General features: G+C 44.2%; 1 protein-coding gene across 1 annotated transcript in view; it reads left to right on the forward strand.

The window, feature by feature from the left end:
* The window catches only part of BRCA1 (BRCA1 DNA repair associated), a 290,350-nt gene that overhangs the window by 31,195 nt on the left and 234,271 nt on the right, over positions 1 to 24,884 (forward strand). The window contains exons 5-6 of the mRNA XM_040331227.1: positions 9,722 to 9,810; positions 11,132 to 11,283. Of these exons, the coding sequence (XP_040187161.1) occupies positions 9,722 to 9,810; positions 11,132 to 11,283 (241 nt within the window). The remainder of the gene's footprint in view (positions 1 to 9,721; positions 9,811 to 11,131; positions 11,284 to 24,884) is intronic.

A 24,884-nucleotide genomic window follows, 5' to 3' on the forward strand; every position in this document is an offset into this window, starting at 1 on the left:
GATTAATCGATGATGAAAATAATCGATAACATGTATGTATGTATGTATAAACATACAGAAGTTGACATTAAAGTGGTTGTAAAGGCAGAAGGTTTTTTATTTTGATACATTCTCGGCATTAAGATAAAATACCTTCTGTGTGCAGCAGCCCCCCTAATACTTACCTGTGGTCCATATAGATCCAGCGCTGTTTCACGAGAGATTCAGCTGTCCAGGACTCCCCTCTTCATTGGCTCCCGCTGCTGTCAGAGAGCTGATGAGGTAAAAAAGAGGCGGGACTGTGCCGCGGCTTTGTGTTTGAATGGATACAGGAAGCCTCGGCTCAGATACCCCCATAGAAAGCTACCTGCTATGGGGTCACTCAACAGGAAGGAGGGAGGGACGCAAGAAGAGATGGATCTGGGCTGCTCTGTGCAAAACCACTGCACAGAGCAGGTTAGTATAACATGTTTGTTATTTTTAACGAAAAAAGTGAGACTTTAGTTCACTTTAATTGAATTATACATTTTTCTGAAGATGAGCAACAAGAACAGGAATACAAAAGATCCATTGCTCACAACATAAAGATTACATTTTTTGAATAAAGCAAAAAATTTGGGTGGTATGGACAAGTCTTATGTTTCCTACAGTTCGATTTACTTCTCGAATATCAGTTTGTGTGCTACTTTGCATCATATTTTTAAATATGTGTTTTTACATATTTGATTCGTGATTTTAAAGTGGAGACCCACCCTGAAAAAAAAAAAATTGCCGGAAAATGCGCCAAAAAATTGAATTTCTTTTTTTATTTTTAAAGCGGGAGTTCACCCATTTATTTATTTTTTTCTCTTTTCCCCTTAGATTCCTGCTCGTTTTGTCTAGGGGAATCGGCTAGTTGTTTTAAAATATGAGCAGTACTTACCCGTTTTCGAGATGCATCTTCTCCGTCGCTTCCGGGTATGGGTCTTCGGGAGTGGGCGTTCCTTCTTGATTGACAGTCTTCCGAGAGGCTTCCAACGGTCGCATCCATCGCGTCACTAGTAGCCGAAAAAAGCCGAACGTCGGTGCGGCTCTATACTGCGCCTGCGCACCGACGTTCGGCTTCTTTCGGAAAATCGTGACGCGATGGATGCGACCGTCGGAAGCCTCTCGGAAGACTGTCAATCAAAATAGGAACGCCCAGTCCCGCAGCCCATACCCGGAAGCGACGGAAAGGATGCATCTCGTAAACCGTAAGTACTGCTCATATTTTAAAACAACTAGCCGATTCCCCTAGACAAAACGAGCATCAATCTAAGGGGAAAAAGTGTATGGGGTGAACCTCCGCTTTAATATACTCACCCAAAATACCTGTTGCTATGCGGATGTTCCTAATCTGCCTTATCCGCGGTGGGTCTTTTTCCACATACTCCTTCTTGTGAATGGGGCGCGCTGCCTTCTGGGAACTGTGTGCATCCCAGAGAGCAGCCGCCCATTCGCATGTGCAGTAGGAAAGCCGCAAGCTTCACTGCCTGTTTCCCTTACTGAGGATGGCGGCGCGGGACCTGCAATGATCCGGATCGGCATGGCGGGGGGCCCTCATCATTCCGGTCGCCTAGGACAGGTAAGTGTCCTTATCAAAAGTCAGCAGCTACAGTGTCTGTAGCTGCTGACTTTTAAAAAAAATAAAATCCCGGGGGAAATCACGCTTTAACCACCTCAATACTGGGCACTTTCACACTTCCTGCCCAAGCCATTTTTCAGCTTTCAGCGCTGTCACACTTTGAATGACAATTGCGCGGTCATGCAACACTGTATCCAAATAAACGTAATTTCTTTATCGTACATCACGGGACACAGAGCAGCATAGCCATTACATATGGGTTATATAGTGCACCTTCAGGTGATGGACACTGGCACTCTCCGACAGGAAGTTCCCTCCCTATATAACCCCCACCCATAGTGGGAGTACCTCAGTTTTTTCGCCAGTGTCTTAGGTGTTGGTGCACATTGAAGAGCTCTGCCTATAGTTGTCCTCTGGACCAGGGCAAGCCGACCGGATCCGTCCAAGGTGCTTCATAGCCAAAGTGGACGGTACCCGGGCCCCCAGGTCCTGGAGGGGGTTTTGCCTATAACGCTTCTCCTTTGTGAGAGCTGGACTCTGGGTTCCAGGACTGGTTTCCTGCAACCAAGTAATTCCTGTTGCCAGCAGTGCTATATAGGTCCAGGAGTGTGGTGTTCCTAATCTGGACCCCGGTCCCTGAAGGTCTATGACGATACCCACGTTTTAGGGGGAAGATTGGGCCTCTTGCATGGCAATACCCTGCGGCGTGGAGAAGGTAAGAGGGGGCCTGCGGAACTTGGTTTGTCAGCAGGCCCCCACAGGGGACTCTGGGTTTAGCCCACTTTATGCCTCTGTGCATGGGCGCCTCATTCCACAAAGTCTGATTGACAGGATGGTCTCTATGTACCCATTAATGGTTCCCCTGGCTGGTTCTGGTAGACGGCTGCATGACCATAAGGTTTAAAGGAAATAGCTGCTATTGCGCTAGGGGGGGCACTTTTGTAGTATGGAGGTCTTACCATCCGCGCAGCTACATGTGTTCCCCGGTAAACCTGTTCGGGTGTCTCTCCCCTGCAGCTCCACGTGTGTCCCTGCTTCCTCCAGCAGCGTCCGGAACGGGCGCGCGCGCGAGCACGGTGTAAATAGACGCGGCGACGCTGCGTGGGGGAGGCGGAGTTTCGGGGCGTTCCCTCTTCCTGCTCTGGGAGCCTATATTAGGCTGGCAGTAGAGCTGGGTCGCCGTGGGACACGGAGCAGCGGCGCTGTTGGCTGCTCGAAAGCAGAGGGTTGGAACACCTAGTAGTTTTCAGAGGGAGAGTGACACCCGGTGGTGATTTTGGTGAAGTACACTTTTCTGTAGAGCCTGCGGCTCAATTCTTTATTAAAGGCCGGTGTACTTGCAGCAGTCTGAGCCTTGCTACCCACGGCTCTATCCCAGACCAGCATAAAAGGTGGCTTTACTTAGCTCATTTAGTGTGAGTTACAAGCCCTTGGGGCATTGTATTGTCCATCTTCATTAGGTTATGGGAAGTTTAATTATTTAACAGTAAACCTAACCTATTAATTTTTTTACACTTTTTTTCAAGGAGTGTTTTTTTTCTCTGCTGATTAAAACAGTCGGTTGTGTTTAGCGGAGTACCTTGGGTTTTGTAAAGATGGCTCCTAAGGGCGCGGGAAGCACCAAAAATGCTAAAGCTACAAAAAAGCAGAAGGGTTCCCCATCGGGTTCGGAGGATCTTGGCCAGGCCTCTGCAGTGCCTTCCTCCCCGGACAGACCAGAGGTCGTTGCCCCAGTTGAGCCATTGGGGTTGCTAGGTGCTACGGCTGGCCCTACCCAACCAACTCCCTCCTTTGTTACGGAGGAGATGTTAGCCGCCACCTTGGGTGGATTTGAGCGGAGGATGACTGCTTTATTAGCCGCCTCATTACCCGGGAAAAAACGGACTAGGTCCCCTTCCCCTAGGGTTGACTCTCCAGATGAGGAGGTCCTTTCCCAAGAAGAAATAGATTTCTTGGCGGAGCAGGGGGACGACCCCCTGGAACAGGGTTCGGAGGAATCCACAATAGAGGAACCGTTCTCAGCCTCTCAGGCAGAGAAGCTATGGATCCAGTCCCTAGCGGACATGGTACGGACGGCATTTAAATTACCCCTGCCTGAACCTCAGGCTACCGTATCCTCCCTTGGTTCCTTAAAAGCTCCTCAGTCCAATGCGGTTTTTCCGGTTTGCCCTGGGCCATCGGCATTTTCAATTCATGGCCTTGCCCTTCGGGCTAGCCACGGCTCCCCGGGTCTTCACCAAAATTTTGGCCCCGGTGTTGGCCAACCTAAGATCCCAGGGGATCCTGGTTATGGCTTATCTAGACGATCTACTAGTCGTCGATCTCTCAGCAGCCAGCCTAAATCAGGCAGTTTGCTTAGTGGTAAATTATCTAGAATCCCTTGGTTGGGTTCTAAATCAGGACAAGTCGGCCTTGCAGCCCACAAGAAGGTTGGAGTATCTTGGATTAATTCTAGATACTATGCAGCAGAAGGTCTTTCTTCCCCAGTCCAAGGTGGATTCTATAAGGGAATTGGTCCAGGTGGTTCTAAGCAGCGCAAGGCCAACAGTTCGCCTGTGTATGCGCCTCTTGGGAAAGCTAGTGGCCACCTTCGAGGCGGTGCCCTACGCCCAAATCCACTCTCGAAAACTGCAGAGAGCAATTCTCGCAGCCTGGGACAAGAGAATCCAGGCCCTGGATCTTCCCATATCCCTGTCACAGGCAGCTTGTCAGAGTCTGTGCTGGTGGCTGGTCCCACAAAACCTTTTGAAGGGAAGGTCGTTCAGTCCCATTTCATGGAGGATTGTGACTACAGACGCGAGTCTATTGGGGTGGGGCGCAGTTCTGGAAGGATTGACCCAGCAAGGGAAGTGGTCGAGAGCAGAATCGGTTCTATCGATAAATGTTCTGGAAATACGAGCAGCCCGGTTGGCTCTAGTTGCATGGACTGATGTATTACAGGACTCCCCTGTGAGGATACAGTCCGACAACGCCACGGCTGTGGCCTACATAAACCACCAGGGCGGCACCAGAAGTCAAGCAGCCCAGAAGGAGGTGGACCGGATCTTTGCTTGGGCAGAGACCCATGTTCCCTGCATCTCAGCAGTGTTTATCCCCGGGGTGGACAATTGGCAGGCGGATTTCCTCAGCCGCCAACAGATGTCTCCGGGAGAATGGTCCCTCCATCCCGAAGTATTTCAGGCCATCTGCCAGAGATGGGGAGTCCCGGAGGTGGACATAATGGCCTCCAGATTCAATGCGAAATTTACCAGGTTTGTGTCTCGGACAAGGGATCCATTGGCCTACGGGACGGACGCCCTGGTATGTCCTTGGCATCAGTTTGCACTGATCTACGCCTTCCCTCCGTTACGGATGCTGCCCCGTCTTCTTCTCAGAATTCAGGTGGAGCACAAGCCAACGATTCTAGTAGCCCCCGCGTGGCCCCGGAGGCCTTGGTACTCCTTAATAATAAGGATGGAAGTAGAAGAACCTTGGGTCCTCCCGTTACGGCTGGACCTCCTCTCACAAGGACCGTTCTTCCATCCTGCCTTACAGGCCCTAAATTTGACGGCCTGGCGGCTGAATCCCTAATTCTTAGGAACAGGGGCCTCTCCGGCCGGGTCATTCCCACCCTGATTAATGCAAGAAAGCCAGTCTCTAGGCTTATATACTATAGGGTGTGGAAGGCTTACATTACATGGTGCGAGGCTAAGAAATGGCATCCCCGCAAGTATGTCATTGGGAGAATCTTGGAATTCCTACAATTAGGAGTAGAAAAGGGTCTGGCGGTTAGCACAGTCAAGGGACAGGTCTCGGCCCTATCGATTTTCTTTCAGAGACCTCTGGCCTCTCACTCCTTAATGAAATCTTTTTTGCAAGGGGTTATTCGGATTAACCCTCCAATTAAAGCTCCCCTGTATCCTTGGGATCTAAATTTGGTTCTGTCGGCCTTACAAGGTCAGCCCTTTGAACCACTGTCTGAAATCCCGCTGGTCTTGTTGACTAGGAAACTAGTTTTTCTGGTCGCTATGGCTTCCGCCAGAAGGGTATCAGAACTGGCAGCCTTGTCATGCAAGACGCCTTATTTGATTGTACATAAGGACAGGGTCGTTCTTCGGCCACATCCGTCCTTTCTTCCGAAGGTGGTATCTAGCTTTCATTTGAATCAGGACTTGATTCTTCCATCTTTTTTTCCTAAACCTTCCTCAAAGAAGGAGAGACTCCTGCATTCCTTAGATGTGGTCAGGGCCGTTAAGATTTATTTAAAGGCCACAGCCCAGATTCGCAAGACTGAAGTCTTATTTATTCTGCCGGAAGGATCTAAGAAAGGTCAGGCAGCGTCTAAAGCCACCATTTCCAAGTGGATTAGACAAGTGATTATACAGGCCTACGGCCTGAAGGGGAAGAGCCCGCCTTTGTCGATCAAGGCTCATTCCACAAGAGCTGTGAGCGCCTCTTGGGCAGCGTATCACCAGGTCTCCATGGCCCAAGTCTGCAAGGCAGCGACCTGGTCGTCGGTTCATACGTTTGCTAAATTTTATCAAATGGACGTTAGGAGGAACGCTGATTCAGCCTTCGGGCAGGCGGTTCTGCAGGCCGCAGTATAGGATCCTCTTGTCCTATGGCACCCGCTGTTTTTTTCTTTGCCTGGTTGCTTCCCTCCCCTCATTTGCATTGCTTGGGGACATCCCATATGTAATGGCTATGCTGCTCTGTGTCCCGTGATGTACGATAAAGAAAAAGGGATTTTTAATAACAGCTTACCTGTAAAATCCTTTTCTTGTAGTACATCACGGGACACAGAGCTCCCACCCCTCTTATGGGGAATTTTGGGATGCATATTGCTTGCTACAAAACTGAGGTACTCCCACTATGGGTGGGGGTTATATAGGGAGGGAACTTCCTGTCGGAGAGTGCCAGTGTCCATCACCTGAAGGTGCACTATATAACCCATATGTAATGGCTATGCTGCTCTGTGTCCCGTGATGTACTACGAGAAAAGGATTTTACAGGTAAGCTGTTATTAAAAATCCCTTTTTCTTTTTTTCCCCCACAGATAGAGCTTTCTTTTGGTGGCATTTGATCAGCTCTGCGGTTTTTTTTTTTGCGCTATAAACAAAAGAGCGAAAATTTGGAAAAAGAAGCAATATTTTTTACTTTTTGCTATAATAAATATTCCCTAAAAATATATCTAAAAACTATTTCTCAAGTTTTGGCCGATATGTATTCTTCTACATATTTTTGGTAAAAAAAAATCACAATACGCATATATTGATTGGTTTGCGCAATAGTTATTGCGGCTACAAAATAGGGGATAGATTTATAGCATTTTTTTTTTCTAGTAATGGCGGCAATCGGTCATTTTTATCGTGACTGCGATATTGTGGCGAACACTTTTGACACTATATTTTAGGACTATTCACATTTTATACAGCGAGCAGTGCTATAAATATGCACTGATTACTGTGTAAATATGATTGGCAGGGAAGGGGTTAACACTAGGTTGCGATCAAGGGGTTAAATGTGTACCCTAGTGAGTGATTCTAACTGTAGAGGAAGGGGACTGACTGGGGGAGGTGACCGATCGGTGTCCCCATTAGAGGTCGACCAATATATCGGCCGATATTTGGCTATTTTTGATAAATCAGCTTCGGCCGATTTATTATCAAAATTTAGGCCGATATTTAACACTGGCCACCGTTCCTCCTCCCTTGTCATCAGCGGCTCTGGCAAGCATCAAGCGTCGCGCTGAGTGTGTGAAACTGACAAGTAACAGAGAGGAGCTGTCAGAAATTGAGCTTGATGTTGGGGGTGGGCGGGACCCAGCAGCCATCAAACACCAGCCAATGGGATGGTATCTATGCGGGCCGCTACGTGTATGTGGCCCCGCCCCCTTTCTTAAGCAGCCCAGTCACTGGCTGGTGTAATATATCTGCTCCACCTCCACCCCCACATCAAGCTCAATTCTAACAGCTCTCTCTCGTCTCTGTTACTTGTCAGTTTCACACACAGTTACACTGGGCTCAGTGTGAAACCAGCCAGTGCCACCACCAGCCAGTGCCAATCGATGCCATCTGCCAGCCAGTGCCACTGCCAACCAGTACCACCTGCCAGTTCCAAATGACGTCCTCCCAGAATGAGAGGCTTATCGTCCCATCGTCATTTGACGGCGGGCGGTAGTCTAGTGGTTAAAGTGGAACTTTAGCCATAAGTTTAAAATGATGGTAATGGCAGAAGGATTTTGATATTAACCACTTAAGACCCGGACCAAAATGCAGCTAAAGGACTTTGCCCCTTTTTGCGATTCGGCACTGCGTCGCTTTAACTGACAATTTCGCGGTCGTGCGGCGTGGCTCCCAAACAAAATTGGCGTCCTTTTTTTCCCACAAATAGAGCTTTCTTTTGGTGGTATTTTATCACCTTTCCGGTTTTAATTTTTTGCGCTATAAACAAGAAATAGGGCGACAATTTTGAAAAAAATTCAATATTTTTTACTTTTTGCTATAATAAATATCCCCCAAAAATATATAAAAAAAATGTTTAGGCCGATACGTATTCTTCTACCTATTTTTGGTAAAAAAAATCGCAGTAAGCGTTTATCGGTTGGTTTGCGCAAAATTTATAGCGCTTACAAAATAGGGGATAGTTTTATTGCATTTTTATAATTTTTTTTTTTTTACTACTAATGGTGGCGATCAGCGATTTTTTTCGTGACTGCGACATTATGGCGGACACTTCGGACAATTTTGACACATTTTTGGGACCATTGTAATTTTCACAGCAAAAAATGCATTTAAAATGCATTGTTTATTGTGAAAATGACAATTGCAGTTTGGGAGTTAACCACAAGGGGGCGCTGATGGGGTTATGTGTGTTTACAACTGTAGGGGGGTGTGGCTGTAGGTGTGACATCATCGATTGTGTTCCCCTATAAAAGGGATGACACGATCGATGCTGCCGCCACAGTGAAGAACGGGGAAGCCGTGTTTACACACGGCTCTCCCCATTCTTCAGCTCTGGGGACCGATCGCGGGACTCCAGCGGTGATCGGGTCCACGAGTCCCGTGGTCCCAGAGCTTCGGGCACGTGCCATTCTGCCGACGTATATGTGCAGGAGGCGGTCCTTAATTGGTTAATGCATTCTATGCATTAAAGTGGTTGTTAAGCCACTCTATCATATGTATTCCATCTCATCTGTTATACAACACCATGTGTCTTAGTGCCTGTGCTGTAGAAAAATATGCTGATTTCTGCCTTATCTACCTCCTCGGCTCTCTCCTCCCCCCACCCGACAGCTATAGCTGGAGAGAATGAGAACTCCCACTGACGTCAGCCAGGAGGAGGAGAAGGGCAGAGAGCCGATTAGTCACGTGAGTGCTGAGAGACGCTCTGAGATAAGGTAGAAATTGGCATTGTTTTTATACAGCACAGGCACTGGGACACACAGCATTATATAACAGATGGGATGGTATACAGTACATATAATATAGTTTTTTTTATAGAAGCAGGATCATTTATGGATAAACTGACTGTGACAAATGATATCCATTTGGTTTCTCTGGAGTTTGTGTTAATCCATTTTAAAGCATGTTTATGGATAAAATTTAAAATTGTACATTCATTTTCACATTTTATTAAAATTATTTCCTTGTCTTCTAATAATCTGAATGATCTTGAAGTTTTGTAACCTTACTCTGTGAGTACCCCCCACACGTTTTTACTGCCTTAAATTTTGTGACACATAGTCACTAACTATACTCTGCGAGTAGACACCACTGTGTCACGCATTTCACAGAGTCTGCCTTCTGAACTACAGAGGTGCTGAGAGGAGGAATCGCTGTTTGCAGGCAGCTAGGTACTTTGGGATATGTAGTCTGTAGAAATTGAAAGTAAACAGCAGAGATGAAGCTTCAACATGTGCAGGGAATCTAGACATTTGTGAAAAGAGATGGCCAGCAGACAGGCAGAACATAAAATTATATTTTTCAAGTAAACTTACCTATTGTTTGCATTGCTATTACAGTGCTGTTATAAGGTTAAAGTGTATGCTGTGTGCATAGATATTCTTTAACACAAACACTCACCCTTCTGTTTTATAGCTTGTTTTAGATTATTTTGCCTTAACTCATCTACTAAACCTTGTTCTCATTATTTTTGTAGAAGCCTCCAGGAAAGCCCCAGGTTCAAACTGCTGATTGACGGCTTAAAGAAGATTATCAATGCTTTTGAACTAGATTCTGGATACAAATGTATGTATTGGCTTTGTTTGTGTAATATGTTATGACTACTTTTTCTGTGAACAGAACAAGCTAAGACAATTACTGGTGCACGTTGAACCTTTGTCATGAGATCACTGCTTCACCACAAGGAGCAAGGGTCCCACTGTGCAGCATGCTGGCAGGGAACAGGCTCTACTCAGACCAAGTATCCATTAAAACACTGAATAATTTGAATGCTCTGGACTGAGTATGTCACATACTTAAACTGATGTCCAGCTTTAATGTCACTTTAAATCGTTTATTTGTGCCCGCTTTATAGAGCCTCAACTACATACAGCAATGTTTTGGGTTGGAGATTGGACCTTCCTGTGTTACACCCAAATCAAAACAGAGGTGGGATGAGTGGTGCTCAGCTATTCATAGGCAGCTTGTATTCTAGTAAAAAATACAAACCTATGATTGGCTGAGGAAAATATGTTTGATTCTAAAATATTTAGAAAATATGCTTGTGTCATGTGTGGTTTTATATAAATTGGAGTTCTATGTTTTGCCGTGATTGACTCGCTGTGGCTGGCACACAAGTCCACTTCAGCCGCTGCCGACGGCTCCGGTAAGCGGCGGGGGGGAGCCCTCTCCCACCGCTGATAATAGTGATCTTGCGGCAAATCCGCCACGGAGACCACCATTATCGTTTACAGGACCGGCCACGGAAAAAATGTATATCTCGGTTGTGGCTGCAGCTGCTGCCGTTACCGAGATATCCATCTTTAAAGTGCCGAGGTATATGTACGTGAGCCGGTCCTTAAGTCTTTAATGTTTACTTATTATTTAATTATATTTATAGTCTGCTAAGATAGAAAGTTGCAGCAGTTTATGAAAAACAATCTAAGTCAGAAAGTAAATATATCTTCGTATGCCCTTTACAATAACTTTATATAGCCTAAATCAGCGACTTGACTACCTAGCAGTGTATAACTAAGATAACAAAGCATGGTAGTGCATAACCATGTCCTGAGGCACTTTACCCTGCAAGTGCATTGAAGGTGATTTGGCTAATGTCTTGGGCTGCCAATGACAATGACATTGCAGCATGACAATGCAAGCAAACTTCACTGGAGACTTGTTGGATTGCTGGTGTTTTTTTCCCATAGATTGGTGTATTATTTTTCAGATCAATAACTATTGAGACTTATGACATTATTTTAGCATGTGCTTGACAAGTCAATAAATATCAGTTGCGTTTCTTTTGTAAAAAGCTTTTTTTAATTTGTATTTATTATGGTTTAGAGTTCTGGTTTATCATAGTTTTTTTTTTAAATTAACTTGGCCTATTTATTTATTTTCTTTTAAGTTTTTCCAAGTCAAGATCATGCCAAGAATATCTTAATGACCTGTAATGAGAGCAAGAAGAAGGAGGAACAAACTGTGGTGCAAAGCACAGGGTATCGAAACAGGAAAAGAACTGTACAAAGGGGGAAATGTGAAGACCACACAGCCCTATTGGTAATCTATTTTATGAATCTTTGCTTTCTGTAGTCTGTGTTGTACAGTTCCGCCATGAATTCCTGATAAAATTTGGGCAAGTCAGATTGAGCAGATTATAAAAATATACATAGGCAGACATTACCTTTCAGAGAAAGAGGCAGCTGAATTTATATGCAAAACTTGACCATATCTTTAAAAGTGAAGTACAGACCTGTTTTTTTTTTGCTCCAAGAGCCTTTCTATTAGCCTATCTATTCTATTAGCTGTGCTGTACATAGAGAATAGAATAGAAAGCCTAAGGCGGTGGGACTTGGATTGAATTTGCATTAAAACTTCAAGGCAGAATTTCACTTTTAAATAAGCATTTACAGTATAAACTAAAGCAAATAGTAGCGCTAAACAGTATAAATAAATAAACCCAGTGACAGGTGATAGTGATCAACACTAATACATAAACAATTAATAATAATGTTTGTGCAAAAATAGTCCATACACGAGACTGGATTGTCTCAAACAAGGAAACCTTAATATATTTTGATGTGAAATCTTCCACACCACGTGCGCTCAGTGTTTCCACTCCACTTTGGTTAAACACCCACCAAATGCCTTGCAGTCTCATGCTCGCAAAACAGCATCAACCCTTACATCAACCCCTACTGTAGCTGCCATCTGCTGAATTCGACCTATTCAACTAAATAGGGACTCTTTACAATCGCCCAAAATACACACGGTTGCACTGGTGCAGGGTTTAAGTGGTTGAAACGGGTGGTCAGTAGGCAATATTACAACACCTCAAATCACAAATCGATTCACCTGTGCCTGGATTCTAGGTATAAGAATGGGTGGTGCAGTCAACCCTTCAGTAAGTAATGTGAATGGCCTTGCTGCCCTCCTTAGAACAATGGGTGTCCTTGGAATTGTAACATGTGCATTACCAAAAACTATTTTAATAAAGATAAAAACCGCAATGGTTATACTCGCATACAAATGTGGTATACAAGCATTCAAGGCAACACCAATAGCAAACAGTTCCTCATAGGTCAATAGTGGGAACCAAAGATGCCGGAGGATCAGATGGTATTGCGAGGTGGCTAACGCGTTTTTAGGAAGGACCCTCTTCCTCAGAGGCAAAGCGATGAATGTTGATTTGGTAATGCACAAGGTTGGTGCTCCTTCCTTTCTTCTTTGTATGATATACTGTAGCAACTCCTCATTGTCTTCCAACATGGATTTGCCTTAAGAGGGCAGCAGAAGTGTAAACGAGGCTTATCAGATGCTGAACTAGGTATAAAGTTTAAGGATTATCGTCTGCCTAATTGTACCCGCAGTGCTTGTCAGTTAAGTGAGGCTTTAGTGAGAATTTGCTAACTGCTTGCCAACCAGCCACCGTTATTATACGGAGGCAGGTTGGCTCTCCTGCGCGAATCACCGTAGCAGTACGTCGGCTCATGCAGTTGCCCGCTGGTCGAGTGGAATCAATATCAGCCGGCAACTCGCAATTGCTTAGTACAGAGGCAGAACAGGGATCTGCCTTTGTAAACAAGGAAAATCCCTGTTCAGACAGGGGACATGACAGAGATCTACTGTTTCCAGTCATCGGGAACAGGGATGTTGACGGCAGTTTCTCCAATCTCCAGCACAGGGGGATGCATGCCTTGGCCGCATTCAATAATTGGATTGTGAGAGAGGCCTTGAATTTCTTATCGGTCGTTCTGAAAGATGACAAACAAGCCGCAGGGTTCCCCTCTAGGGTAACATTTGTCAGGTGTTTGATTGTGCAGGTCACTTCGCGCCAAAGTGGGCCGAGTTTGGGACAGTCCCAGAAGATGTGTAGCATCGTTCCCTCTACATTGCCACACTGCCAACACAGTCTTGAGACTTGCGGAAAGAAACTGTGCAGAGTAGTGGGTACCCTATACCATTGGGTCAGGATCTTGTAACAGGTCTCTTGAGCTCTGGTAGCTATGGAGGATTTCTGAGCAAAATTAAGGATCTTTTCATTTTGGGAGTCAGTGAATTGGGTACCTAGATTCGATTCCCACTTAGAGAGGAACGGGGGGAAAAAACCCCATCCGAGGTAGAGTCAAAGAGGCATAGATTATCGGGGGATCATGACGAACCGGCTCTCCACGGTGACAAATGTGTTCCAGTTCCATGAGCTGACTTGATATGCCCGGGATCTGCAAACACCTGCAAAGAAAATTGCGCAGCCGAAGACCACTCCAAAAGTTCAAAGGGGATCTGTAGCGGACATTCCCGCATCAGAGGAAAGTTGGCCGTCGGGTCCCACAAAGTCACATAGATGTAGCCGGCTGCCCTTGGCCAAGGACAGGCGCGAATTCTGGATTGCCCAGAACTGGCACCATAGTAGAGGGTAGTGGAAACACTGTGGAATTTTGAAAGGCGTCTCTGGCCACCAAAAGTGTTGTGCCCAAGGTAGGGTGATCAGCGAGCGTTTTCGGTAGAGGTGAGGTGATCCAGGGCCAGCTCTTAGCCGTGCCGTTGGAGTCTTCAATTTTCAGGGCCACCCAGTGTTTTGCCTCTGCATGGCAGTGCCAGTCCACCAGCCTGGTGAGATGGGCCGCTCTGTAGTAGGCTCTCACATCTGGGAGGCCCACCCCATCTCTATGTTTTGCAAAATGAACAAGTTGGAGCCCAATGCATGGCCAAACAAAATGGCAGAACATGGAGGCTACTCGCTTGAAGAAAATTAGGGGAAGGCGGATAGGGAGTGCCTGCAGCAGGTACTATACCCTAGACAGCATGGTCATCTTGAGGGAATTACAGCGGCCAAACCACATTAACGTGAGCGATTGCCAATGGAGGATATCCGCTTTAAGGCGAATTAGTAGTGGGGTGAATTTTGCCGACTACAGGTTAGAAGGATGGGGGAAGTAATGTCAACTCCCAAGTAATGAAGAGTCGGTCACCGGAGGGGGAACGCTGAACACAGGAGTTCGACCACGTCCTTGCCCACTGTTTATATTGAGGATGGAAGATTTGGATAGGTTGATTTGAAAAAGAGAGAGGCACCATACTCCTGCAGAGACTGGAGCAATTTCGGGAGAGAGGTAAATGACCCTGTTAGGAAGAAAATCGAATTATCCGCAAACTTTGTCCCCAAGGTTTTTTAATAACCAGTGATACCGGAGTCCGCCCTTATTTTGTAGAAGAAGGGTTCTAGAGGGAGTATGAATATCAAAGGGGACAAGGGGCAACTCTCCCGCATGCCATTATGCGTGGTGAAAAAGTCAGATATCGTCTCATTAACCTTGATCGCAGCAGTGGGATGAGAATAGAGGGACCGGGTCCAGCTCGGCATGGAGGACCGGAGGCCAATGTGCTCTAGGATGGCCCGTATGAAGGTCCAGCATGTAATATAATGTATATAAAATAAGAGATATAGTATGAGACATATAGGCCCTTAAAATATCTACCGGAAAGGATTCCCCCTCTGTGATAGAACTAAGGGCAGAGACCAGGGGTTCAAGAAAGCGGCTGAAAGAAAACTTTCAAGCAAGTCGGAGTGAGGCCATCGGGGCCAGGGGCCTTCTTCGGCTTCGAGTTGGCCAGGATCGCCCCCAGTTCCTCAGCAGTGATGGGCTTTTCTAGGACTGCAATAGGGAGTGATGGCATGCCAGATGAGGCAAGATAGAACTGCGGGGTGGTTCTGTCATTGAGGTGTGGGGTCTGTAGAAGGATCGGAACTCTGACGCCCTGTTGGAAGAGGTAGTTAATCTCTGCCCAGAGGAGCCTATGATATGAGAGATGTAAGTTTTTGCGCACGGACCTCGCAGTGCCCGAGCCAACAACGTACAGGGTTTGTTGGAGAATTCGTACTATGTATGGTGCGCCCAAGCCAATTTTTGCTTTGTTTTGTGGAATAAGAGTGAGCAGAGTTCCTCACGAACTATAAGGAGATCCTGGTAAGTGGCACGTGCAAGGCTGGCCTTATGGGAGCACTCCAGGCTATGCATCTGGGCAAGGAGTTCTTCTGTGCGACGGGTTCTCTCCATTATTAAGACAGGGAGCCTATTCTGATCAGCTTGCCCCGCACGACTGTGCATCAGTGACTGATGCTTCACTGATGAAAAAATAATTCCGCAATGTGGTCAGAAGCTCCGAATGGGTCTCCTCCGATTCGGTCACCAAGATGGAGGGGTCTGAGTCACTGGACCCAATTGGAGCGTCAGATGGACCGATGCATGGTCTGAAGAAGATATGACGTCAATACAGGTGGACACTACTCTGGATAAATCTTTATGTGTCGGCAAAATATGATCAAGTCGCGAGTAGGTGTGATGGACCTGGGAGAAATAGGAATAGTCATGGTCTTGAGGATGTAGCAACTGCCAGGTGTCTACTAGATGCAGAGTATGCAGGTCTGCCTTCAGGCAAGAATTGGGGAGGTGGGAAGAGCCAAGCGAGACATCTAGGGATGGATATATAGCGAACTTGGGGTCTCCCCCAAAAATTAGCAGCCCCTCTGTGAATTTCAATAAATCAAGATGTTGGCAAAGGTGACTCGCATTTCAAACACCTTCCCCTTGAGCAAAAGACAACAGCCCTGGGCGTCCATGCGCTGTGCCTCAAAGGTCCAGGGGACCGATTTGGCCATCGGGATGCTAATCCCCCTTAGACTTGGAGAAACCCTGTGTTTTGCTGTCGGGAAGGCCCCATTAGTCGGTCTGGGGATTTCCTACAAAAAAGCAACTTGAGTTTTACAGTGTCTCAAATCGGTCAAAAGCTGAGAGCAGTTTTTCGGCATGTTGAGACCACGCACATTGAGGGAAGTGACCTTAAGGAGATCCATTATGCCCACTGGTTAGTATGGTGACAGTGGAATGTGGGGAAGAACCCCTGTAAAAGGATTCCCTCCTAGACGAGAGGCAGAGAGAGGGGTTATAGAGAAAGACACAGAAAAGGAGGGGGAAGGGGGTAATCTGTTTACAATGCAAATAAGCAAAGGACCCTGGTAAAGTACAGATAGTAACCACATAGGAGTCCACCCTAATTGGGGGTGGTTAGAGCATTAAAGGCTGCCCAGAGTGAGCAGTTAGAAATCAACACAAAAACACATTTTGAGATGCACGGGGTGGTACCAACGAGAAACATATTATATTACGGTTAATGAGAGAGCCAGCCAACATAATAAAGATGGAAATCGAGGACCAACATCAAGGACCGTACTGAGGTGGTTTACTGGGGGAGGCATAGGGATTAATGAGCCTCTAAATTGGCAAGATGTATTAGAGAGGGGGGTGGGTGCCGACGCTTTTACATTTTTCTTTTTTATATCACGTTTATTGCTTTCAGAAGGTATGAAAATATGCCTAGTGATAGCACTAGGCAGTGACAGGTACTTTATGGAGATATTTGGGGTTTATTTGATCCCAGATATCTATGCTGCCCTTAAAAGCATGCGATAACACCAAGAACAGTATGATCAGATACTTTTCTATTAAAAATGGTGCTGTTTACATGTGAGGAAATTTAAAGCGATGAAAATGCTCATTCTTCTGGTCTCCTAGACCAGTGGTCTCCAAACTGCGGCCCGGGGGCCAGATGTGGCCCTTTGCTTGCTTTTATCAGGCCCTTGGGGCACTATGTCATCCTCCTGATACCAACAATGAGGCACAGTTCCTCTAACTGACATCAATGATGGGGCACAACTCCTCCCACCAACAAAAGAGCACAATCTCACCCAATGACGCCAACAATGGTCCACAATTCCTCCCAATGACACCAACGATGGAGCACAATTTTTCTCATGGACATCAAAAATGGCACATTGTTTATAGACATGTGCACTGCCCAAAAAAAATATTTTTTTTCGTTTGTTATTTTCGGAAATTCGGGAAAATCTAAAAATTCTTTTTTTCCGTTTTTATTCGTTTTTTTCCTTTTTTCGTAAATTCAAAAAAACTGAAAAAACTAAATTTCCCAAAAAAAAAAGAATGAAACGAAAATGAGAAGAAAATTCGGAAATTTCCCATTTTCGAATTTTCGATTTTCGAATTTTTGAATGTTACAATTTCGAAATTTCGAATTTTTTAACCTCTTGACCACTGGGCACTTAAACCCCCTTCCTAACCAGACCAATTTTCAGCTTTCGGTGCTCTCACAATTTGAATGACAATAACTCAGTCATACAACATTGTGCCCATCTGAAATTTTTGTCCTTTTTTTCCCCACAAATAGAGCTTTCTTTTGGTGGTATTTGATCACCTCTGTATGGGGGGTATTGCAGAGTATGGGGGGTATTGCAGAGTATGGGGGGTATTGCAGAGTATGGGGGGTATTGCAGAGTATGGGGGGTATTGCAGAGTATGGGTGTTATTTATTGCAGAGTATGGGTGTTATTTATTGCAGAGTATGGGTGTTATTTATTGCAGAGTATGGGTGTTATTTATTGCAGAGTATGGGTGTTATTTATTGCAGAGTATTGCGCAGGGAGGGATGCCTGAATCTGTGACTGCATTTGTCACAGATCCAGCCCACAGCAGCTGCTGCTGTCTTTTAGACCCGGCGCTCACAGATGATTCCGGGAGCGCGCCCCAGGGACGTCCTCCCAGAATAACTCCACCGCGCTGTAGACGTCTTTTGTCTATGGCGCGGTGGGGAAGTGGTTAATTTTTCGAAAATTCGAAAGTGAAAAATTTTGTAAATTCGAAAATGAAAAATTTCGAAATTCGAAAGTTAAAGATTCGAAAATAAACATTTCGAACATTTCGAAAGTCGAAAGTTAAAAATTTGAAATTGAAAAATTTGAAATTCGAAAATTTGAAATTCGAAAAATTCGAAATTGAAAAATTCGAAATTGAAAAATTCGAAAAAACAAAACAAAACGAAAATTAGAATATTCGAAATTTGAAAATTTGAAAAAAAAAAAATCGAAAAAGAAAAATTCAAATTTTCGAAAATAAAAAAATTCGAAAATGAACAATTCGAAATTTTGAAAATCGAAAATGCAAATTTCGAAAAAAAACATTTGCAAATTCGAATATTCGAAAATAAAAATTTCGAAAATGTAAAAATTCGAAAATTGAACATTTCGAAAGTTTAAAAATTTTAAATTCAAAAATAAAAAAATTGAAAATTAAAAATTCAAAAATGTGAAATTTCGAAATTGGAAAATTCGAAATTCGAAATTCAAAAATTCGAAATTCAAAAATTCGAAATTCAAAAATTTGAAAAAAAAAAAAAAAATTCGAAAAAGAAAAACTCAAATTTTCGAAAATTCAAAAATTCGAAATTTGAAAGTTCGACATTTTGAAAATCGAAAATTTTTAAATGAAAAATTCGAAAAATAAAAAACATGGCAGGGGTTATAACCCTCCCTTACTCCATCGAAAATAGGAAAAAGTTTTTTCTTAAGTGACACTTTAAGTGGTAACATTTATGAACGCTTGTTTTAAATCTTTTAGTTATGTGTTTAGCAAGTATTGTGTAACAAGACAAGAAACTTTCCATTTAAAAATTGTATGCCTAAGATTGGAAACAAGATTATTTTCGAAATGGCGATTTTTTTTTTTTTGTTTTTCTTATTTTTTTTTTTTGGTTCTTGCGGTTTCTGCATTTGTAATGCAATGTTTTTGGGGGAAAGCCTTATTTTGGATTTCAACGTATTCAAGCCAACAGCCACAATTGGCATAATTAAGGTGTTTAAAAGACTCAAGGAACTTGCAGAGTATGAAATAATCACTAAGGCTGCATTCACACCTGAGCGTCGGTCGTTTTTTTGGGCGTTTTGTCGCGCGTATTCATGCTTATTTGCGCGTTTGAATACAGTGTTGTCCGACGTATTTTACTTTGACGTTTTTTATTTTAGCCAATAGGAAAAATTATCATCTTTTCATCACTTGTTGCTATGTTGGTAGATTTTTTTAATCTTCTGCATGGGCGACAAGTTCTATTGATTAAAGCGACAAAACGCCCGTAGCAAACGCCCGTTGTCGCGCAAGTCGCTTGAATCGAGCGTTTCCATTACTTTCTATGGGAAATGGAAACGCTCAAATACGCCCAAACCGCCCGATACGCGCGACAAAAAAGGGTCCGGGACTTGTTTGAGCTTCAGGCGATCGTCGTTTCGGCGTTGAGATGTGAACAGTCTCCATAGAGACTAATGTAATTTCGACCCTCCGGCGTATTGTAGCGTCGCGCTTCAGGCGTTAAAAGGCCTAGGTGTGAATGGAGCCTTAGGGCACTTTCACACTGGGGCAGGGGGCCGTTGGCGGTAAAGCAATACTATTTTTAGCGTTGTTTTACCAGCCCCTGCTAGCGGCTAAAAAAGGATTAGAATCACCTGCAAAGCACCGCTACGGAATCGCTTTGTGGGTACTTTGGCAGTGCTGACTATTGATTTCAATGGGCTGGGTGGTGTAGGAGCGTTGTATACACTGCTGCCGCAATGCCCCAAAGATGCTGCTTGCATGGCTTTTTGTCCTGTCCTGCAAGTGCGCACCGCTCCATTATGAAAGCACTCAGGTGCTCTTTTTAGCCATTTAGTGCCTGAAAAACTGCTCAGTGTGAAAGTAGCCTTAGTGAAAACCTTTTTAATGACACTGCTGCCAGTGCAAGTTTGAGTTCTGTAGAACGCAGTAGAGCTTGGTTGAATCACTGTGAACCCCTTTCACTCCCGATCTTTGCCATGCAGTGCTTTGGATTACTAGAGGCTAGAGAAGTTAAAGACAAACTGTGGTAGTATTAAAAAATAGTTAATGATTTTTAAATAAATGCATAACTGGAGGGTTTTTTAAAATCTCTTCTGCTTTACAACATTACAGTAAATTTATTGAATTTATTTGGAACAGAGAATTCGCATTTTTGTAGTACTAGTATTGGCTACTGAAATCCATGCACACACCACACCCACCATGTTGTCATGGTCTAATTGTCTAATTTACTTAGAAACCTTTATGAAATTAATATGTTTTCTTTTTCTGATTCTGTTGCTTAATAATAAAGGGACAGTGCTGCAGATTTCTCAGCATGGGGAAAAAAAAAAAAAGCAGAATGTAATCTGTGTGCAAGATGTCAGGTAGACAGGTTTTGGACTTGGCGTTTAAAGATTTTTATTATGCCTTATGTTGTCCATGAACTGGTTAAATAGACTTGCAGTAGATTTGTGCTTTTTTTTCTGTGATTTGAGCTCATATAGCTCACTATCTACCAGCTTAGACTGTCCCTTTTCGTTGGGCAGTTTAATTTTCTTTGGCTGCCTGCTCACACATCTAAATTGGTATTTGCAGATCTCTTGATCCATGGAGCTTGCACAACTCATTTAACTATCAGGGCACAACTAGACAGCCACTTTATGTATAGGTCAATGGAAGAGCGAGCTGAATGTTGCTCTGTATCTCCAGGATAACATTGATTTAAAGAAGGGCTATAATTAATGGAACTGTACTGGACTGTCAACAGGAAAAGGTCTTTATATAAATCCCTGCACAGGTGTGGCTTTGTCGGAAAGGGTCTCTGTAACTTGCTAGTTTTCAAGCAGGCCCATTCGACAGAAGACGGCCAGGCTGTGTGTACACATGGGCCAAATGTCTCCCAGCTTCTGTTGAACCGGCTGATATTTATTCCGGGTGTACCAGGCTTTAATCTAAAGGAAATTGAATAAGAACATTTTGGAGGCTTAAGAGGATGGATGCCCTTTCTCTACTGTGAGAAGAAAAGTCTCTTTATTTTTTTGTGCAGGGCTATGCTGGAATGCGCTCTGAGCTCTGCGTTGTGACCCTTTGCAGACCTGACTGCACTGTGTTGGCCGCGGAGCACTTTCCAGGCCCAGGGCTGTGGTACAGCCCCAATTATGGCCCAATTATTCTCTCCTGCCATTTAGCACCGAGGGAAACTCCTTGCTGCTCCTGAATGCAAGTTGACTCATGGATCATTCCTTGGTTTGTCTCTGATACCGACTTACAATAACCTGGTCACCTTCGATCATCTCACCCTCTCCTGCCACCAGCAGCTGGGTTTGTGAGCGTTTAAGACTTGACCTTGTTCCCTGAACTGTTTCATCTGTCTTGTGCATCATGTCAGATTCTAGACACATGGAAAACTATACTGCTGTCCAGAATATTTGCAGCGTAGTGTAGTGGTTTTTTTCCCCCCCTATCCAAGCAATGCTGAGCTCAGCTATTGCTGTGATGGGGTGGTGGACCGGGTGGTCTCCCAATGTCTGTCGATTCAAGGAAACTAGCCAGGACATGGGAATGTTAACAACATTAAAGCATAGCTTTATGTCATCTGCAAACACTGTAAATGTACTTTTAATCCCAAACTCAATATAATTTATTAATAGGTTAAAAAGTAAGGTTACCAACACTGAACTTTGGGGTACACCACCACTACTCTCTGAATTCTGTCTTTTAGCCAGTTTTCTATGCATTTACAAACTGAATTTCCTAAGCCTGTAGGCTAACATACACCAACGCTGTGTGTGGGGAGCTGTATCAAACGCTTTTGCGAATTTCAGCTATGTTTAGCCACATGTTTTATGTGGTGGTGGATCATGATTGTATTGTGGTGATTTTCCTCACTGGCACCTCCAAGTGTGTGACCCATTTCATTCTTGGACTACTTTATGGACTTTTAGATTTCTTATTTTATGTTTGAGTACTTTTTACATATATCAATATGGTGTAAAGATCACATGTTTGTTTCACTCAAACTGCAGTCTGCACATCTATAATTGACTTTTAGCGCAGTTTTCTTATTTGTACGTGGTATCTTACATTTTAAGCTGCAGCTGACCACTATTGTTTTTCGTTATACATTTTATTTGTTAGCGCGGTATCGCTGTTTCCATTGCCTACAGTCAAGCATGGTGGTGGGAGTGTCATGGTCTGGGGCTGCATGAGTGCTACCGGCACTGGGGAACTACAGTTAATTGAGGGAACCATGAATGCCAACATGTACTGTTACATCCTGAAGGAGAGCATGACCCCCCCCCTTTTGGAGAGTGGGCCGCAGAGCTGTATTCCGACATAACGACCCCAAACACACCTCCAAGATGACCACTGCCTTGCTATTGAAGCTGAGGGTAAAGGTAATGGACTGGCCAAACATTTCTTCAGACCAAAACCTATTGAACATCTGTGGGGCAACCGCAAATGGAAGGTGGAGGAGCGCAAGGTCTCCAACATCATCCAGCTCTGTGATGTCATCATGGAGGAGTGGAAGAGGACTCCAGTGGCAATCTGTGAAGCTCTGGTGAACTCCATGCCCAAGAGAGTTAAGGCAGTGCTGACCACACAAAATATTGACACTTTGGGCCCAATTTGGACATTTTCACTTAGGGGTGTACTTGTTGCCAGCGGTTTAAACATTAATGGCTGTGTTGAGTTATTTTGATGGAGACAGCAAATTTACACTGTTATACAAGCTTTACAGTCACTACTTTACATTGTAGCAAAGTGTAATTTCTTCAGTGTTGTCATATGAAAAGATATAACAAAATATTTACAAAAATGTGAGGTGTGTACTCCCTTTTGTATGTGTGTGGGTTATATCCACATTTCTATATCCCTGTACACTGTGTTCAATGAGAAACCCATGCATAAGTGTTTTGAATTTAGCCACACTACCCATTGACACCACTTCCTGTGGAAGGGAGTACTACATCTTTGCACTCTTAACAGTAAGGAACGCCTTTGTCAGTTTAAGATTGAACTGCTTCTCATCTAGCTTCATTGTGTGACTGTGTGTCTTCTTTGGAAACCTTAAATTAAATGGTTTTCTCCCAGTGACACAAGCTGCACCAAACAAACAATTTCCTTGATTAAGGGATGCATCTACTGTTAGCGTTGTATCATACTGTACACAGCGTCAGCTACATGCAATGTGCAGCGCTGCATTCTGGCAGTGTCTCTGGAGACTTCCGTTGTGCTGCTAAAACAAAATCAACTTGGGCGGAGTGCTTCTCAGCCATTCAGAAAAAAACAAACAAATTTATAAGTGAATACAAGGCTTCCTTTAATTGGCTGAGGTGGAGATTTGACATCATCCACCTACCTCTTCACTTCTTCCAATCAGAGGAAGCCTTTTATTCATTAAAAATATATATACAAGGCTTTCCTCTGGCTGAGAAGCACTTAACATGATTTCTATTTTGTTCCAACTGCAGACTGGACGTCCACCATACTGCTGCTGAACACAGCATTGCATATTATATGTAGCTGATGCATCACTTAGTAAAGGAAATACTATAGTTCATTTGGGCCAGAAGTTTACAGCAAGTACCAAAAGCCCTATTTTGAAATGGTTTTTTTTTTTTTTTTTCCCCCAAGTTCTCCTTTATTCTGTAGAATGTTTTTTTTTTCTTCTAACTTTTGAGACCTCTGTTCTAATGATGACCAATTTTGTTTTTTTGTTAGGATTGCGTTGGCCTTTACGGATTAAGGGCCAGATTCACAAAGGCGATACGACGGAGAATCTCAGATACTCCGTCGTATCTCTCAGAGTATCTATGCGACTGATTCATAGAATCAGTTACGCATAGATAGCCCTAAGATCCGACAGGTGTAATTGTTTTACACTGTCGGATCTTAGGATGCAGTACCGCGGCCGCCGCTGGGGGGAGTTTGCGTCGTAAACCAGCGTCGGGTATGCAAATTAGGAGTTTCGGCGATCCACAACGGTTTTTCGCGTTCGCTACGTCGCTGCTAGTCTAGTTTCCCGTCGCAAATTTTTATTTTTTTTCTTAATTCTTCTTTATTTTTTTCAAAAATTCACTGATTCCATGGTTACTCACAAACATACAAAAAGTACATAATGCATGTAGCAGGATAAACAACCAACACCAGCAATAGTCATAATATACATACATTGTATATTACTACCTCCCCCCATCCTACTACCACCCCCGCCCCTACCCTGCCCCCCCCCCCCCAGCGTAGCTCTTGTATCTTCGTAAAAAAAAAAAAAAAGTAGGGGTCAGCCAAGGAGGGAGTAACCTCTTTCACGCCTCTAGCACCTTTTAGGGAGGGGCCGAAGTTTGATGCGTCTTATTTTAGTTTTTAACTGTTAAGAGATTTCTATCTTCTATAGTTGGGGGAAGTTTATATTAGTATCGATCTTTTACCTCTACAGAGGGAAGCCTGTGTGTCTCAACCAGGGTCCCCACACTTTTTCAAACCTTTTATGATTCCCTTGTTTGATAAAGGCCACTCTCTCGCGCTCAATCAGCATATTAATGGTTTTGATCCAGTTCCTGACAGATGGGGGGGCCGTGCGCCTGCCACCGCTGTGCGATTAATTTGCGTGCCTGAAATAGGCCTCGCAATACGCCTTCCAGTGTTCCCGGTGGAACTCTATGATCTTCCGTGTCTCCCAGGAGGCAGGTTCTAACATCTGGCTCTAAAGAGGTCTTAAAGATATTATTAAGTTTGTTGATGACCTCTGTCCAATACCTGAAGAGCTTGGGACACCTCCAGAACATATGGACAAGGTCACCTGTAGCCTTGCATCTAGGACATTCATCTCTCCGTTTCCAGCCTAGTTGAAACATTTTTTTTGGAGTGTAATAGACCCGGTGTAATAAAAATAGGTGAGACAGTCTCTGTGCTGGGGCGATAGATACTAGAACCCCTCTGTTTAGGATCCTGCTCCACTGC

The sequence above is a fragment of the Rana temporaria genome, chromosome 12 (assembly GCF_905171775.1).
Source record: "Rana temporaria chromosome 12, aRanTem1.1, whole genome shotgun sequence".
NCBI classification, from domain to species: Eukaryota; Metazoa; Chordata; class Amphibia; order Anura; family Ranidae; genus Rana; species Rana temporaria.